General features: G+C 47.4%; 2 protein-coding genes across 3 annotated transcripts in view; one reads left to right on the forward strand and one right to left on the reverse strand.

The window, feature by feature from the left end:
* RIBC2 (RIB43A domain with coiled-coils 2) overlaps nt 1-12,180 on the reverse strand; it is a 48,462-nt gene extending 36,282 nt beyond the window's left edge. The window contains exon 1 of the mRNA XM_074983693.1: nt 11,960-12,180. Coding sequence (XP_074839794.1) covers nt 11,960-12,076 — 117 coding nt within the window. The 5' untranslated portion in view covers nt 12,077-12,180. The remainder of the gene's footprint in view (nt 1-11,959) is intronic.
* A 356-nt stretch (nt 12,181-12,536) lies between these two features.
* Nucleotides 12,537-17,770, forward strand: part of SMC1B (structural maintenance of chromosomes 1B) — a 110,866-nt gene continuing 105,632 nt past the window's right edge. For both annotated transcript variants that reach the window (XM_074983694.1, XM_074983695.1), the window contains exons 1-2: nt 12,537-12,645; nt 16,865-17,053. In XM_074983694.1, coding sequence (XP_074839795.1) covers nt 12,537-12,645; nt 16,865-17,053 — 298 coding nt within the window. The remainder of the gene's footprint in view (nt 12,646-16,864; nt 17,054-17,770) is intronic.

Genomic DNA, 17,770 nt, shown 5'->3' on the forward strand with positions numbered 1-17,770 from the left:
GAGCAGCCGGGCAATCCAGCCGCTCTGTCAACAGAGCAGATCACTTTTTCAATCTGCTTTAGTGTATGGCCACACTGTGTTGACAGATGTTTTGTTGGAAAATCTCTTCTGACAGAAATGTCTGTCAACAGATGCTTCTAGTGTACCTGTAGCCCAGATATTTCCTTCATTGTAGAGGGCACTCCTATTTATTGTACTTACCTGTCATCAATTTACAACATTAAAAGGTTGTACAGGTCTTTGACATTCACAAAACAAAAAGCAGTCAAGTAGCACTTTAAAGACTAGCAAAATGGTTTATTAGGTGAGCTTTCGTGGGACAGACCCACTTCTTCAGACCATAGCCAGACCAGAACAGACTCAATATTTAAGGCACAGAGAACCAAAAACATTAAGCAAGGAGGACAAATCAGAAAAAGATAATCAAGGTGAGCAAATCAGAGAGTGGAGGGGTGGGGGGGAAGGTCAAGAATTAGATTGAGCCAAGTATGCAGACAAGCCCCTATAGTGACTCAGAAAGTTCCCATCACGATTTAAACCATGTGTTAATGTGCCGAATTTGGATATAAAAGCCAGCACAGATGTTTCTCTTTCCAAAACGGAGTGATACTTCCTCTTCTGTAACACACATACCTTTAGGTCATTGAAAGAATGCCCCATTCAAATGTTGACTAACTGGTTTGTGGATCTGGAGTGTTTTGATGTCTGTTTTGTGCCCATTGACCCTTTGTCTAAGGGAGTTAGAAGTCTGTCCAATATACAAAGCACCTGGGCGTTGTTGGCACATGATGGCATATATGATGTTGGTAGAGGAGCATGAGAAAGTGCTCGTGATTCTGTGAGTAACCAGGTTAGGTCCAGTGATGGTATTTCCAGAGAAGATATGAGGACAAAGCTGGCAGCGGGCTTTGTTGCAGGGAAAGGTTCCAGGACTAGTGTTCCTGGGGTATAGTCTGTGGCTGTTAGTGAGGATCCTCATGAGGTTGGGAGGTTGTCTGTAGGAGAGAACAGGCATGTCACCCAGGGCCTTCTGGAGCGTAGCATCCTGATTAAGGATAGGTTGTAGGTCTTTAATAATTCGTTGCAGTGGTCTGAGTTGGGGGCTGTAGGTGATGACCAGTGGTGTTCTGTTCTTGGCTTTTTTGGGCCGATCTTGGAGTATCTGGTCTCTGGGTATTCGTCTGGCCCTGTCGATTTGTTTTTTTACTTCTCCTGGTGGGTAATTCAGGTTTATGAATATTTGGTAAAGTTCTTGTACTTTTTGGTCTCTGTCAGTTGGATCAGAGCAAATGCAATTGTACCTAAGAGCTTGACTGTCAACAATGGATCTAGTCACGTGTGCAGGATGGAAACTAGAAGGGTGTAGATAAGTATAGTGATCAGTAGGTTTTCGGTACAGTGTGGTACTGATCAGGCCATCCTTGATCAGTACTATAGTGTCCAGGAAATGTATCTCTTGCATGTTGTAATTGAGGCATAAGTTGATGGTGGGGTGTAGATTGTTAAAGTCTCTGTGGAATTCTTCTAGAGCGTCTGTACCATGGGTCCAAATCATAAAGATGTCATCAATGTATCTTAAGTAATTTACACCCCACCATCAACTTATGCCTCAATTACAACATGCAAGAGATACATTTCCTGGACACTATAGTACTGATCAAGGATGGCCTGATCAGTACCACACTGTACCGAAAACCTACTGATCACTATACTTATCTACACCCTTCTAGTTTCCATCCTGCACACGTGACTAGATCCATTGTTGACAGTCAAGCTCTTAGGTACAATTGCATTTGCTCTGATCCAACTGACAGAGACCAAAAAGTACAAGAACTTTACCAAATATTCATAAACCTGAATTACCCACCAGGAGAAGTAAAAAAACAAATCGACAGGGCCAGACGAATACCCAGAGACCAGATACTCCAAGATCGGCCCAAAAAAGCCAAGAACAGAACACCACTGGTCATCACCTACAGCCCCCAACTCAGACCACTGCAACGAATTATTAAAGACCTACAACCTATCCTTAATCAGGATGCTACGCTCCAGAAGGCCCTGGGTGACATGCCTGTTCTCTCCTACAGACAACCTCCCAACCTCATGAGGATCCTCACTAACAGCCACAGACTATACCCCAGGAACACTAGTCCTGGAACCTTTCCCTGCAACAAAGCCCGCTGCCAGCTTTGTCCTCATATCTTCTCTGGAAATACCATCACTGGACCTAACCTGGTTACTCACAGAATCACGAGCACTTTCTCATGCTCCTCTACCAACATCATATATGCCATCATGTGCCAACAACGCCCAGGTGCTTTGTATATTGGACAGACTTCTAACTCCCTTAGACAAAGGGTCAATGGGCACAAAACAGACATCAAAACACTCCAGATCCACAAACCAGTTAGTCAACATTTGAATGGGGCATTCTTTCAATGACCTAAAGGTATGTGTGTTACAGAAGAGGAAGTATCACTCCGTTTTGGAAAGAGAAACATCTGTGCTGGCTTTTATATCCAAATTCGGCACATTAACACATGGTTTAAATCGTGATGGGAACTTTCTGAGTCACTATAGGGGCTTGTCTGCATACTTGGCTCAATCTAATTCTTGACCTTCCCCCCCACCCCTCCACTCTCTGATTTGCTCACCTTGATTATCTTTTTCTGATTTGTCCTCCTTGCTTAATGTTTTTGGTTCTCTGTGCCTTAAATATTGAGTCTGTTCTGGTCTGGCTATGGTCTGAAGAAGTGGGTCTGTCCCACGAAAGCTCACCTAATAAACCATTTTGCTAGTCTTTAAAGTGCTACTTGACTGCTTTTTGTTTTGATAGTGTATAGACTAGCACAGCTTCCTCTTTGTTACTATTTGACATTCACAATGTAATAGTTATGATGGTCTTCAGTTGTAAAAATTTTTTCACTTTTGTAAAATATACCATTTAGCTCCAAACCTCTATTGGAGTCAGAAATGGTGGTAAGAGGGAATTTTCTGCTTTCACGGTATGAAGGATGATACCTGGTGTGTACAGCAGGCAACTGGAAGTCTGTCCCTCCTTCTTCCACAGACTTTCTGTATGACCTTAGCCAAGTAACAATGTATTTTTGTATCTATACAATTGGGATAATAATTCCTAATAAGCTTGGTAAATCACTTTTAGGTCCTTAGATGAAAAAAGCAAGTACTAATTTTATTATATTCTCTGCTGGAAGCTATGAAAATCCCTGTAAAGAGAATACAGTAGGTAGTAGTATGGTGTGATGCTTCCTTGTATCACTGAGTACGTGAAGAAACAAAGTCTGTGATCTTATGAAGTTTAAAAGCAGAAGAAAACATAAAATATCTTCTATTTCTAACAATAAATGAAGTTCAGAACAATGCATTACTAGATTCTAAATATAAACATAGTCATGAGGACATATATGGTCAATTTCAACACCTAGAACAATTAAAACATTCCTCCTTTGATACAGTTTGAGCATAACATGAAATAAAATGAATAATAACTAGACAAATTGCATACATTTTAAATTACTATACAAGCCATATATCTTCTCTGAACAGTTTTCTCTTGTTCAGAAAAGAACCGCTCCAAGTAACAAGATTTTATTTCTCATTGGAATAGTCCAAAATCATAACCTGAGAGCATCTGAAATGTTAGTAATTCTACTAACTGTATGGAAGTTATCAATAGCATTGCAGTAATCAATGATGTGCTCTGCTGAGCCAACCAACTGGTTTTCTAATCTGTCCTGATAATATTTCTTTATTTGTAATTTCACACTTTATTTGGACATATACTTACTATGTACATATTAGTGAATATTAATTTTTGATTTGGTGCATATTTGCTTTCTTTTCAGACATTCCTGATTCTGAGAAGAATGAGCTTTTAAATGAAGCTCTTCTTTAAATGAAAAAAGCTAAATATCTCAGAGCATGTTTACAAATACTGGTGAATATAATTAACCCCATATTGCAGATGAGATAAGGTAGTTGTAGAGAGGGAAGTTATTTACCTAAGCTCACACAGTAAGTTAATGGCAGATAAGACTAGAAATAAAGTCTCCTGACTCCCATTCCCATGTTAATGAACCATTCTTTATGCTAATTGTCCTTTTAGATTCAGTCTATTTCCCGGGGTCTCACATAGTTTGTTTACAGCCACCAGTCCTGGCTCTCAGTGTTCTGTGCCGTTATTTAGTTCTAATTTACTCCTTAATGGCTATGTCTACACTAGAACGCTACATCGAACTAGCTTATTTTGATGTAGGCTACGTCTACACTAGCCCCAAACTTCGAAATGGCCACACAAATGGCCATTTTGAAGTTTACTAATGAAGCACTGAAATGCATATTCAGCGCTTCATTAGCATGCGGGCGGTCGCGGCACTTCGAAATTGACGCGCCTCGCCGCCGCACGGCTCGTCCCGACAGGGCTCCTTTTTGAAAGGACCCCGCCTACTTCGAAGTCTCCTTATTCCCATGCGGTGAGACCTCCATGTGGGAATAAGGAGACTTCGAAGTAGGCGGGGTCCTTTCGAAAAGGAGCCCTGTCGGGACGAGCCGTGCGGCGGCGAGGCGCGTCAATTTCGAAGTGCCGCGGCCGCCCGCATGCTAATGAAGCGCTGAATATGCATTTCAGCGCTTCATTAGTAAACTTTGAAATGGCCATTTGTGTGGCCATTTCGAAGTTTGGGGCTAGTGTAGACACAGCCGTAGTGACATCAAAATCAGCTACTTCAATGGGTAGTGTCTACACATCCTCTGGGCCCGGCACCCTTGACGCACAACATCGAAAGGGGCCCCTCAGGAGAGCGTCTACACACAAAGGCAGCCCCTTTTGAACTGAGGGGCCAGGAAAGCCCGCAGACGGGTTCACAGGGTGGACAAGCCCTCCTGGGGCAACAGCAAGCTGCTCCCTTAAAGGGCCCCTTCCAAACACACTCGGCCCGCACAGCACGAGGTCTGCAGAGCTGACACCAGAGTTGCAGACCCCGTGCATGCAGCTGTGGACCCCCAGCAGCAGCAGCAGCAGCAGCAGCAGCAGCAGCTGCCAGAAGCCCTCAGGGCTGTCACCGAGGCAGGGGCCGCCCTGCTTGGGGCTGCGCAGGAGGCCACCCAAGACCTCCTGGAAGGTGAGACCTCCTTGGGGGATGAAGGTGCCACCCTAGACCATGGGGCCCTCCTGGTGCTTCCCCCCACCCCGCCAGGTGCTCTGCCAGCTACAGAGATGCCCCATCAGCATGGAGTGGTGGAAGCGCCTGGTCCTGGAGGAGTGGGATAATAACCACTGACTCTGGAATTTCCAGATGAGCCAGCAGACGTTCCTCGAGCTCTGCCAGTGGCTCACCCCTGCCCTGAGGCACCATGACACCCATATGCGGTGTGCCCTCACCGTTGAGAACGGGTCGGCTTCACTGTCTGGAAGCTGGCCACTCCAGACAGCTACCAATCCATAGGGCACCAATTTGGTGTGGGCAAGGCCGCTGTTGGGGCCATCGTCATGGAGGTACAGAGGCCCAGGAGGGTACCCATCGGGGGATGGAGGGCCAGGGAAGGTGGGAGCCTGGGGGGAGCCCAGAAAGGGGGCCAGGGGAGGCGGCCAGGGGAAGAGGGAGCCCAGGGAAGGGGTTGGGGGAGGAGGGAACCCAGGTGGGGACCAGGGGGAAGCCCAGAGAGGGGACCAGGGGAGGGGTAAACCCAGGGGGAAGGGGGCCAGAGAAGGGGGAGCCGGGGGGGACAAGGAGAGGCCAGGCACACCCTGCACACCCTCAGGGGTGCCCATGTCCTCCCGCTGCAGGTGGTCCATGCGCTGAATGCCGCGCTGCTCTACAGGCTCCTGCAGCTCGGGGATCTGGATGCAGACATCGTGGCATTTGCTGGTAGGGGGGTTCCCCAACTGCTTTGGGGCACTGGACAAAACTCACATCCCCATCTGTGCCCCAGACCACAGGGGAGGAGGCTTCATAAACAGGAAGAGCTACCACTCGATCCTCCAGGCCATGGTGGACAGCCGAGGTCGCTTCCAGGACATATATGTTGGCTGGCCTGGCAGCACCCATGATGCCCGCGTTTACAGGAACTTGGGCCTGTGCTCCTGGCTGAAGGTGGGGACCTACATCCCCCTGAGGGAGACCCCCTGGGGGACACCACCATGGCCCTCTGCCTCATGGCAGATGCAGCCTACCCCCTCCAGCCCTGGCTTATGGGGCCCTACACGGGCCACCTCGATGCCAGCCAGGAGGGGTTCAATGCCCGCCTGAGCCATGTGTGCCAGGTGGTCAAGTGGGCTTTCAGATGCCTCAAAGGCCACTGGTGCTGCCTCCTTGCTTGTCTGGACGTGGGCCTCCAACATCCCCCAAGTTGTAGGTGCGTGCTGCACACTCCACAACCTGGTGGAGAGCAAGGGGGAGGCCTTTGTGCAGGGGTGGGCTGTGGAGGCCGGCATGGCCCACGCCCAGCCAGCTGCAGCCCTGAGCCACCAGGCCCACCACCAGGGGATCTGGGTCCAGGAGGCCCTTCGGTCGCATTTTGACCAGGCTGCAGGGTGAGCGCTGTCGTGGCCATCCCTGGTGGGCCTCTCTCATGCTGCCCCCACCACTCGCACACTGCTCCCCACCACCCACACACTGCCCCCGCCACCCATGCCCTGCGACCCTAAAGAGCACATGACATGTTTTGAAAAATAAACCTGTGAAATAATATTTACGAACCCAAACGTGTTGACCAATTATTTACAGAAACAAACACCCATGGGGGAACTATGTACATAGGGGGAACAGCTATGTAAAGGGGGCTGGGACACACCTATTTACAACAAAGGTTGGGGGAACTATGTATAGTAGAGGGGGGCCTGTGTGGAGGAGCATGACCTACAGCTGGTCCAGGGTCCCTGTTGAGGCTGGGTGGGGGCTGGCAATACTGGCAGATATGGCCAGGCTGGCTCCGGAGACCCGCGATCCCCTTCGGTGGGCTCCAGTGCAGGAGGGCCACTGGGAGGGATGGCAGCTGGAACAGCGGCGAGTGGCAGCCGGTCCGCGATCTGCTCGAGGGGTCCTGTGATGCAGTTAAATGTCCTCATAAAGAACCCCCCAGGAATCCTGGCACCCAGCCAGTGCCTGCTCCTCCAATTGGAGCTGGCACTCTGCCACCTCAACTTGGTGCCAGAGAGTGGCGAGGACCTGGGGGTCAGCAGCTGTCCGTGGCTGGCTCCGGTGGTGGTGGGCCAGCCCTGGTGCTGGTCCCTGCTCAGGCTGGCTACCGCAGTGCTGCATCCCCGGTGGGCTATCTAGCTCCACAGATGCCGCATTACTGTCATGGCCCTCGGATGGTGCAGCTGCGGAAAGAGTGGGAAACAGAGAGGACAGCCGTTAGTACTGGGCCCTGGCCCATGGCCCACTCCCCCAACCTCCCCATGGGTGCTGGGTCCCCGTCCCCTGTCCTCCGGCCCTGGGTGCATCGTCTCCATGGGTGGTACCCTTCAGGGGTTCAGTCCCCCTACCCCTCCAGGGATAGGGCGTGGCGCTGTCTGCAGGTGTGGGTGCTGACGGGCCCTAGGGGCCATGCTGCTGTCCTAGGGCTGTGGTCTGGCTGGGCCATGGTAAGCTGGTGTCAGCTTGGTGTGGGGGGGGGGCCCTGGTCATGTCCCTTCCCTATGACCTGGGGTGTGGTCTGGCTGGGCCATGGTAAGCTGGTGTCAGCTTGGTGTGTGTCGGGGGGCCCTGGTCATGTCCCTTCCCTATGCCCGGGGTGTGCGCCCTGTGGGGTACATACCTGACAGTCCACTCCCATGGTCAGGGGACACCCATCGGGTGGATGCCCTGCTGGAGGTGTGGGAGAAGGGGTCGATCAGGAACTCCCCATCACTCAATCCCTTCTCTGCTGTCCCGGGGGTGGGCTCCTCTGGGGGCCCTTGGGGTGCATGGCTGGCCTCTGGGCCAGACTCCAGCTCCAAGGTCTGCTGGGGCTCCTCGGCCACAGTATCAAGGGTGGCTGCGGGGGGAGTAGGTGTACAGGGGGCCCAGGACTTCCCTGAACTCCCTGTAACAGGGGCAAGCAGTGGGGGTGGCCTCAGACCAGCTGGCCATGTCCTGGACCCAGGCATAACCCTGCCATAGCTTGACTTTCCTCCTGACATGGTCAGGAGTGTGGGCAGGGTGACCCCGGGTGGCCAGGCCCCCAGCCAGCCAAGTGAATGCTTCTGCATTCCACCGCTTGCTCCTCATTACCTGAAGCACCTCCTCCTTGCCCCAGAGCGCCAGCAGGACTTGGAGCTCGGCATCCATCCAGGGGCGGCCCCGCCGCCTCTTCCCCACCCCCCAACCCCCGGCTGGACACCTGGGATCCCTGGGTCCCCTTGGAGGGGTGTGCCCTGGGGGTGCTCAGGGGTGTGGCTGGCTGCCATGGGTGCTGGGTGGTCGGACTGGGGCCTCTGGAGGGTGTGCAGGGTGAGTATGTGCATGTGCTGCTGCGTGCATGCTCTCAGCTTCCTGCCACAGGATCTCTGGGTCCACGGTGCTTTAAGGGCTGCTGCACGCGGTGACCATAGGGCCCCAAAAGGGCTGCACAGCTCCTCTCAACCCCTCAGCTGTTGCTGCCATGGAGGACCCTGCTATTTTGAAGTAGTGGGACGCAGATTGTCTACACACGCCCTACTTCAGCATTAAATGTCAAAGTAGGGCACTATTCCCATCTTCTGATGGGAATAGTGATTTCAACGTCTTGCCGCCTAACATCAATTTCAACTTCGAAGTAGTGAATGGCATGTGTAGTTGGGCTGGCTACTTCGAAATAGTCAGCTAGGGTAGATGCGGCTCATGTCTTCTAAGAGCCCAGTATGCAGTAGAAATGTTGGTGATGCTAACCAATATTAACTTCCCACAGTTCAGAAAATTCTCTCATTCAGTGATGGATTAGAGAGGTACAACCTATAACATTAAAATCTGTGCCTATATGTAGCATACAAGCACTTTAAAAATATGCCTGGAAGCAAAAGTATGCTGTGTCCTTTTTAGGCTTGCAGGATCTTTCTACTTCGTGTTTAATTGTGATTAATTTCAAAGCACAGGACACCCACCACTCGGAATGTTATTTTTCACAGGTTGAGTGTATTATACTAGTTTAATGTAAACCAACAACATTTGTACGATCCTTTGTTGGGCTTATCTTTCATTTCTTATATTTGTTTCCTGTGCCTTTTTTGTAAAAAAGAGGAGCTGTTACTCAGCCAGCTCCCTGCCCGCCTCCACAGTCAATCCCATTGCTTGGGCTGCTGAGGTGATGGTACTCAGTACTGACAAAGTATCAACACACACAAAAAAACCCACTGTTTGTTTCTCCTGCAAATTGATTCAACATACTAGTGCAAAAGTCTTTGGGCCAAATCCTCAGACGGTATAGATTAGTATAGTTCCATTAAGTGGAAATATGCAGATTTACATCAAGTGAGGATTTATTCCTTTGCGTTCAATTTTTAAAAGATGTTGTGGACATATACGCCATGGTAAAGCCAAATAACAAATGTCCCTGTGCAAGAAATTTGTCTTCAGTTACCTAGTTACTTTATCTGTCTGGGAAGTCTGCCTTACAGTTGTCTGCTACATGATTTCTTGTATCCTTCTCCAAAGCACCTGGCACTGGGCACTACTGGGTGACAGGATATTGGACTGGATGGACCTTTGCCAGTTTCACTATTTCATCATGAACACCTGATGTGTAATCGAGGCCAAGGAAGGTATGGATTGCAGCAGGACATATATTTTTCCCCAAGAACGGTACATTAGGCGGCTAGAAACTTCATCTCTAGGGGAGTCAATCAACAATACAGAATCATAAAAGCTGAAGTGGAAGCTGATGATGTTTATGAGTTGGAGTTGCATGGATTGCCTCTGAGCAACAATGATCTTTTAGAGTTGGACATGCATGATTTTGAAGAAGAAACTACATCTGATAGTGAAGAAGAGGGCGATTCTGAACAGAAAGCAGTCTTCACAATTCAGTCTCTAAAGGAAATGTTCAACCATGTTGAACAAGCAATAGAAATCACACAAAGATATGACAATCTTTTTGACCGCTCATTAATGGTGGCTAGGTGCATTAGAGAATCTATGGCTTGCTACTGAGAAATATTAAAAGGAAAGCAAAATGCAGGGAAGCAGAGAATCCTTGATTCTTTCTTTAAAAAGAAAACAAAGCAAACTTTCCCTGATGAACTTGAAGCAGGACTCTCTGGGTGTTAAGACTGAAACGAATGTTCGATTTAATGATTTCTTACATTAAAAATGTTTTAATTAATACTGAAGCAGGATCCTCTGTGTTTTAAGGTTAAAATGAATGTTTTAAGGTTAAAATTATTTTTTTGATTTTATGTATTTTACATTAAAAATGCTTTAATGCATACTGAAGCAAGACCCTTTGGATTTTAAGGTTAAAATCCTTTAAGTTAGAACATAAGAACATAAGAATGGCCATACTGGGTCAGACCAAAGGTCCATCAAGCCCAGCATCCCATCTGCCGACGGTGGCCAATGCCAGGTGCCCCAGAGAAGGAGAACAGAAGACAAGTGATTTATCTCCTGCCATCCATCTCCTGCCCTTGTTATGAAGGCTAGGGCACCATACTTTATCCCTGGCTAATAGCCATTTATGGACCTGACCTGCAAAAATTTATCAAGCTCTTTTTTAAACCCTAATAGAGTCCTGGCCTTCACAGCCTCCTCGGGCAAGGAGTTCCACAGGTTGACTGTGCGCTGTGTGAAGAAAAATTTCCTTTTATTAGTTTTGAACCTACTACCCATCAATTTCATTTGGTGTCCCCTAGTTCTTGTATTATGGGAAAAGGTAAATAATTTTTCTATATTCACTTTCTCCACACCATTCATGATTTTATATACCTCTATCATATCGCCCCTCAATCGCCTCTTTTCCAAACTGAAAAGTCCCAGTCTCTCTAGCCTCTCCCCATATGGGACCCTTTCCAGGCCCCTAATCATCTTAGTCGCCCTTTTCTGAACCTTTTCTAATGCCAATATATCTTTTTTGAGGTGAGGAAACCACATCTGCACGCAGTACTCGAGATGTTGAATGTTTGAATTAAGAATTTTTACATTAAAATGTTTTAATGCATAGTGTAGGTGTTCCATTGCTAACAGACATTAAAACAAGAAAACAACTTAAAGGACTCGGTCCCTGTCCCAAAATATTAACATGCATTTTTACTGAACAAAAATCCATTGCAAGTTATTTGGGTGGTGTTACCACATGTGAGGTCCCTAACCCCCTGTACTTACATGTATTCCTATGGGGGAAAATTCCCGTTAATACATGGTTTCTCGATACATCACGACTTTGCGGTCCCCAACCAAGATGTATAAAGGGGACCCTCTGTCCATTAAGTATGTTTGCCCCAGGGAAAGGCTCCGGCAACTCCCCACCACCTCGCCCCTGCTACCGCCTTTCACTGACATGTAACTACCCCTGCCCCATGGAGCCTGCTTGCTTTTCACGATAGCGCATAGCCACACACACCCGACCTGTAAACGCAACGCCCGTGGGACCTGATCCGGTCCCCACAAAAGAAAGCTGCAGTTTTGTCTTTGCTTTCGACGGAAGCAAGTCGGGCTACACCTGCGCGATGCGAAGAGGTAACCTTTGGCAATACACCTGAAACGCTGCGGCTGTCTGAGTCTGAGTGCCTGCCAAATGCGACGCCACCAGCATGCAGCGGTGTTCCCCCGCCTGTCAATGGGGCTATGACACTCATCTTTGCAAAGCGCCCCGAGATGTCGGGACAAGCCGCCACATCGTTCCCTGGACTGGTCTCCGGACACTCGCGGCCCCGCCTTTGAGCCGCCTCGCTCCACACAGAAATCCGCCGCTCGGGGGAGGCTGGGCCAGTCCGGCCGCCGCTAGACCGCAGCACTAGGCGGCGGCGGCCCCCGGCCCGCCACCTTACCCCGATGGTCCGGACTCGGGCGTCGAAGATGCGGGTCTGCCTGCGCAGCTCTCTCTGTCGCCTCCGCTCCAGCGCGGCCGCCTCGGCCAGGTCCCGCTGCAGGCCCAGCTTGCGCATGGTGCCGCGGGGTCAGCTGCAACCGAGGCCGAACAACGAAGGTCTCCCGCCGGATCCCAATTCCCCCGACCCCGGGCGCCGAGCACGAACCGACAGCGCCCTGCCCAGCCCCCAGCGATGTCAACACAGTGGGTTGCTAAGGGAACAAGCCCCGCCCCCCAGCACCTCTACTTGGCTCCTCCTCCCTGATCCCGCTCCCCTCGGAAATCTCTCGAGATTTCCCTTCTCTCCTTCTCGCGCCAACCAGCACGAGGCGGCTTCTCTTTGGGGAATTCGCCTGTTGCCTGAAGGGGGCGCGAGGCGTGGAGGGTGCGCGTGACACCTGCTTTCCCGCCTCCCCGCCGCCCCGCGTCCATATAAGACAGCACCTCACGCCATGCGCTTCCTTGGGGGGAGTTTCAGACGTTAACCGCCCTCGCCCCCTCCCGCGTCCCAGCGCGCTCCTACCCCCGCCCGCGGGATGGGTTACCTGAAGCTGCTGCTGTTGGACAACTTCAAATCATGGCGGGGGCAGCAGAGCATCGGCCCCTTCATGAAATTCAACTGCATCATTGGGCCCAACGGATCAGGTAGCAGGGGCAAGACTCAGCCCAGGGGACCTTGGGGCTCTGTTGGGCTGGGTCCAGCCTGGGGTAGGACACTTTCCTACCCCGGGGATAGTGTCTCTCCCGCTGGCCAGTCTGCAGGTGGTGCTGGCTGCAGCTGCCCTCCTCCTGCTGACAAAAGGCCAGGTACCCCAGTGTCACCACAGTGTTGCACACTCCAGTGTGGTCATGGTGCTTGAGGTCTGAAGGTGGGGGTGGCCTGAAGAGGCCCAGCCGCAATGTCTACCCGGGTGGTTTCAGTGCCAGAGCCTGAGTTCAGCAAGCCAGTGTCCATCACCCTGGTTCAGACTTGCTGCCACTTGCTGTTTTGACATACCTGAAGCCGGTATGGTCTGTCTGTCATGTGGTGGCAGGCAGCCCAGGTGTGTTCCCTGTAGACTGAAGGGACTGAGTCCAGGGTCTCCTCCTTACTCATGACGGGTGCATTTACATTAGTGTAACTAACATGCAAATTCTCCCACCGTGGACACTTAGTGTAGGCAAGTATTACCAGACCTAGAGTAGGTGGTGGAGTCCGGCTTGTGATGTTGATCTTGCTCTGCTATCTCAGGGCAAGCACAAGCAGGACCTTGTCTCCAATTGGGATTTTACCACAAGGTAGTATTGTGTGTATTCATGTTGTGTGCTGGGGGAAGGATCAGAAGGGGAACCTTTCAGAGCAGTGAAGACAAAGCTTCAGGTAGTCACAACAACTCCACCACTTTTTCTACTCAAAAAGAAAAATTTTTATTTACAGTAGTGCAGATTTTTCTATTAATAAAAATGTAGACAGTGTAATGGAGGTATGGTCTTAGAAACAGTTTGTTTGGCACTGTTGGAAACCACAGCATGTACCAAGCCCTGATAGCTGCATCTGTTCTTGTTTTGATTGTATTTGCCCTTCAGCAAGTTTAACGAATATGAGAGTAAAAACTCTGCCAGTCCAGACGTTGTTTTGCATTACCCATCACAGCTCAACTGCTGGGAGAATTTTTCTAAACTGGTGTAGAAAAAGCAGTAGATGCAATAGCGATCTATTCCAGGAGTGATAGAGTTGCCCAGTGAACACAGCAGGGACCTAGAATTTTGGGATGAGTTCCTCACTCTGCCATTAACTTATTCTTATCCTGATGAAGTAACTTCGCCTCCTGTGCCTGAGGTTTCTACATGCAAGGTCTTTGAAAAATGGAAAAATAGTATTGGTTAATAAAGTAGTTTATTAGGTGAGCTTTTGTGGGACAGACCCACTTCTTCAGACCATAGCCAGACCAGAACAGACTCAATATTTAAGACACAGAGAACCAAAACCAGTAAGCAAGGAGGACAAATCAGAAAAAGATAATCAAGGTGAGCAAATCAGAGAGTGGAGGCGTGGGGGGAAAGATCAAGAATTAGATTGAGTCAAGTATGCAGATGAGCCCCTATAGTGACTCAGAAAGTTTCCATCACGATTTAAACCATGTGTTAATGTTCTGAATTTGAATATAAATGTCAGTTCGTCCACTTCTCTTTCTAAAATGGAGCGATAATGTCTCTTCATTAACACACATACCTTGAGGTCATTGACAGAATGCCCCATTCCATTAAAATGTTGACTAACTGGCTTGTGGATCTGGAGTGTTTTGATGTCTGTTTTGTGCCTGTTGACCCTTTGTCTAAAGGAGTTAGAAGTCTGTCCAATATACAAAGCATCTGGGCATTGTTGGCACATGATGGCATATATGATGTTGGTAGAGGAGCATGAGAAAGTGCCCGTGATTCTGTGAGTAACCAGGTTAGGTCCAGTGATGGTATTTCCAGAGACGATATGAGGACAAAGCTGGCAGCGGGCTTTGTTGCAGGGAAAGGTTCCAGGACTGGTGTTCCTGGGTATTCTGTCAATGATCTCAAGGTATGTGTGTTAATGAAGAGACATTATCGCTCCATTTTAGAAAGAGAAGTGGACGAACTGACATTTATATTCAAATTTGGAACATTAACACATGGTTTAAATCGTGATGGAAACTTTCTGAGTCACTATAGGGGCTCGTCTGCATACTTGACTCAATCTAATTCTTGATCTTCCCCCCACCCCTCCACTTTCTGATTTGCTCATCTTGATTATCTTTTTCTGATTTGTCCTCCTTGCTTACTGTTTTTGGTTCTCTGTGTCTTAAATATTGAGTCTGTTCTGGTCTGGCTATGGTCTGAAGAAGTGGGTCTGTCCCACGAAAGCTCACCTAATAAACTATTTTGCTAGTCTTTAAAGTGCTACTTGACTGCTTTTTGTTTTGATAGTGTATAGACTAGCACGGCTTACTCTCTGTTAGTATTGGTTAATGTATTTTTCATTGCTTTAATTTAATGTCCCTCTGTGCATGGATGATACCTACGTTCTCCCCTACAGCTTCTAATTTCAGAAGGAATGAAGTTTTCAGATACGTATCCAGTTACATCAACATAAGATAGAAAATCAGTACCCAGAAGAAACTCTGATACTGTAACAGCAACGAAGGGTCCTGTGGCACCTTATAGACTAACAGAAAAGTTTTGAGCATGTGTGATCTCCAGCATTTATTTCAAGAATGTTCTTATTTCCTCTCTCCTGTTTGTTTTTTTTTCCTGCGCGTGGGGGAAATGCTGTGTGGAAGGGGTGAAGGAGCAAGACAGAAGATATAGTGTAATATTGAATTACAGGTTGAACCTCTCTGATCTGTAACACACTCTGCTGTAACATCCGTAGTCTGGCATACCGTTAGTTAGCTGGATGATCACTTATGAGTATGTCCAAGTTTCCTGTGGTCCCGTAAAGTTTGTTTCCAGCCACCAGCCCTGGTTCTCAGTGTTCTGTGCTGTTATTTAGCTTTAATTTAATCCTAAATGTCTTCTGAGAACCCAGTAAGCAGTGAAAATGTAGGTACTGCTGCTAGACAATATTGACATCCTGTGGTCTGGAAAATTCTTTCATCCAGCACCGATCACGTCCGGAGGGTGCCAGATTAGAGAGGTTCAACCTGTGGTGACTTTGGGAGCCCATGAAAATAAGGGTGCTAGCAGGAATGACAGATAAGAGAAAGAGAGGAGGAAAAAAGTTTTGCAGGAGTGATCACATATTAAGTATTAGAAATATTAGCAGAAAAATATTCAGAATAATGTAAGGAAATATGGAAAATACACTCTGGGATTCAGTAACCTGAAAGAAAGTGTTCTAAATGCATCATGGACCATTTTGATAACACTGTCAATGACTATAGTATGTAGGAGGCAACTGATACTGTCAGGGGGCGCAAAACAAAAAAGCAGTCAAGTAGTACTTTAAAGACAAAATAATTTATTAGGTGATGAGCTTTTGTGGGACAGACCCACCTCTTCAGATCATAGCCATACCAGAACAGACTCAATATATAAAGTACAGAGGTCTAAAAGTTATCAAGGTTGGCAAATCAGAAGATCAGAGGGGCGGCAGGAGGGGGGTGGGTGGTGGGGAAGTCAAGAGTTAGATAGAACAAAATAAGTAAGAGAGTTCTTATAATGGGCCAGGTAATATTTTACTGCATGGTAGTCTTGTGGTAATATAGTAGTTACCTGGCCCGTTATAAGGACTCTTTTTTACTTACTTTGTTTTATCTAATTCTTGTCTTCCCCATCCCACCCCCCCCCCCACTGCCCCCGCTCTTCTGATTTGCCAACCTTGATAACAATTTTTCTGTTTTGTCAACCTTCATAACAACTTTTGGACCTTTGTGCGTTACATATTGAGTCTGTTCTGGTATGGCTGTGATCTGAAGAAGTGGGTCTGTCCCACAAAAGCTCATCACCTAATAAATTATCTTGTTAGTCTTTAAAGTGCTACTTGACTGCTTTTTTTTTTTTTTTTTTTGATAGAGTACAGATTAACATAGCAATCTCTCTGTCCCGATTCAAGAGGCACAATTAGACATGCTTCGATAAAGGGATATATATCTGGGTGTGTCAGAAACTACGTATGGAATTAAATGGTGAAACACTTTAATAATAATCTATTGCAGGCATTGATACCAGCCTTTAGTTATATTTGAAAATTAATTTTTGTAGACCTCTTCTGTAATTTAATTTAAAAAATGTTAGGTTTTCAAGACAACAAAACTGACATTAAAATAAGATTGGAAATAAGTAGTCATCCAAGTATGTTCACACCTATTAACTTTTAATTTTTATATCTGTATTTTTTTTTATCATTTTAAAGGAAAATCAAATATAATGGATGCCCTTAGTTTTGTAATGGGTGAAAGAACAGCAAATTTAAGAGTGAAAAGTGTGCGAGAACTTATTCATGGAGCACATGTTGGAAAGCCATTTTCCTCCACTGCAAGTGTAAAAATAATATACTGTGAAGAAAATGGAGAAGAGAAAACGTTTGCAAGAATCATTCGAGGTAAGTAGTAGGTTTTGTTGCAAGTATTTTCTGTGCTGGGTACACAAAACGTGTTCACTTTTTAAAAATTCTTATACTAATAATCTGAAGGTACAACATAGGGTAATGAATCCTTTGGAATTAAGACAGATTTTACTGTGCTTATGAAGATAGCCAGCTCTAATTTTAAGGAAGAAAACAACAAAGTAGAAGAGTTAACCAGAGGTGCTAAACAAAATACATGTTATGCTCCCTGCCCTAATGATTGCCAGACTGTGTCTGTGAGAGTCTGCCAAAGGAAGTGAGTTCCAAAGAGTGAGGCATGTCTGCTGTGAAAACTGTGTTGTGGACACAAGCCTAGATTCTCTGTGATACTTAGTCTCCTAAATTCCATTGAAATCAATGGGAGTTACATGCCTAGATATCTTTGAGGATCCGGGTATGGTTTCCAACACTGGAAGCAAACCCAATCCTAATTACATATAGGTGAGGCGTAGGATTGGTAAGCATATCTAAAAATTATTGACCATTCTGGTCTTTAAAGAATAACATAGTGAACTTCACAAGAGAAAGAAAAGAAAACCCATGCAGAGATCTGAGCAAAGGAGATGTAACTATCCCACGTCACTCATGCAAAGAGCAGCTGCATTTTACTTTAGCTCTAGTGTCTGGATGCACTTTAGGAGAAGTCCTGAATATATTGTGGTAGTCAAGATGAGTAGTAACAGGTGTGGTTAA

The sequence above is a fragment of the Carettochelys insculpta genome, chromosome 1, assembly GCF_033958435.1.
Source record: "Carettochelys insculpta isolate YL-2023 chromosome 1, ASM3395843v1, whole genome shotgun sequence".
Taxonomy (NCBI): Eukaryota; Metazoa; Chordata; order Testudines; family Carettochelyidae; genus Carettochelys; species Carettochelys insculpta.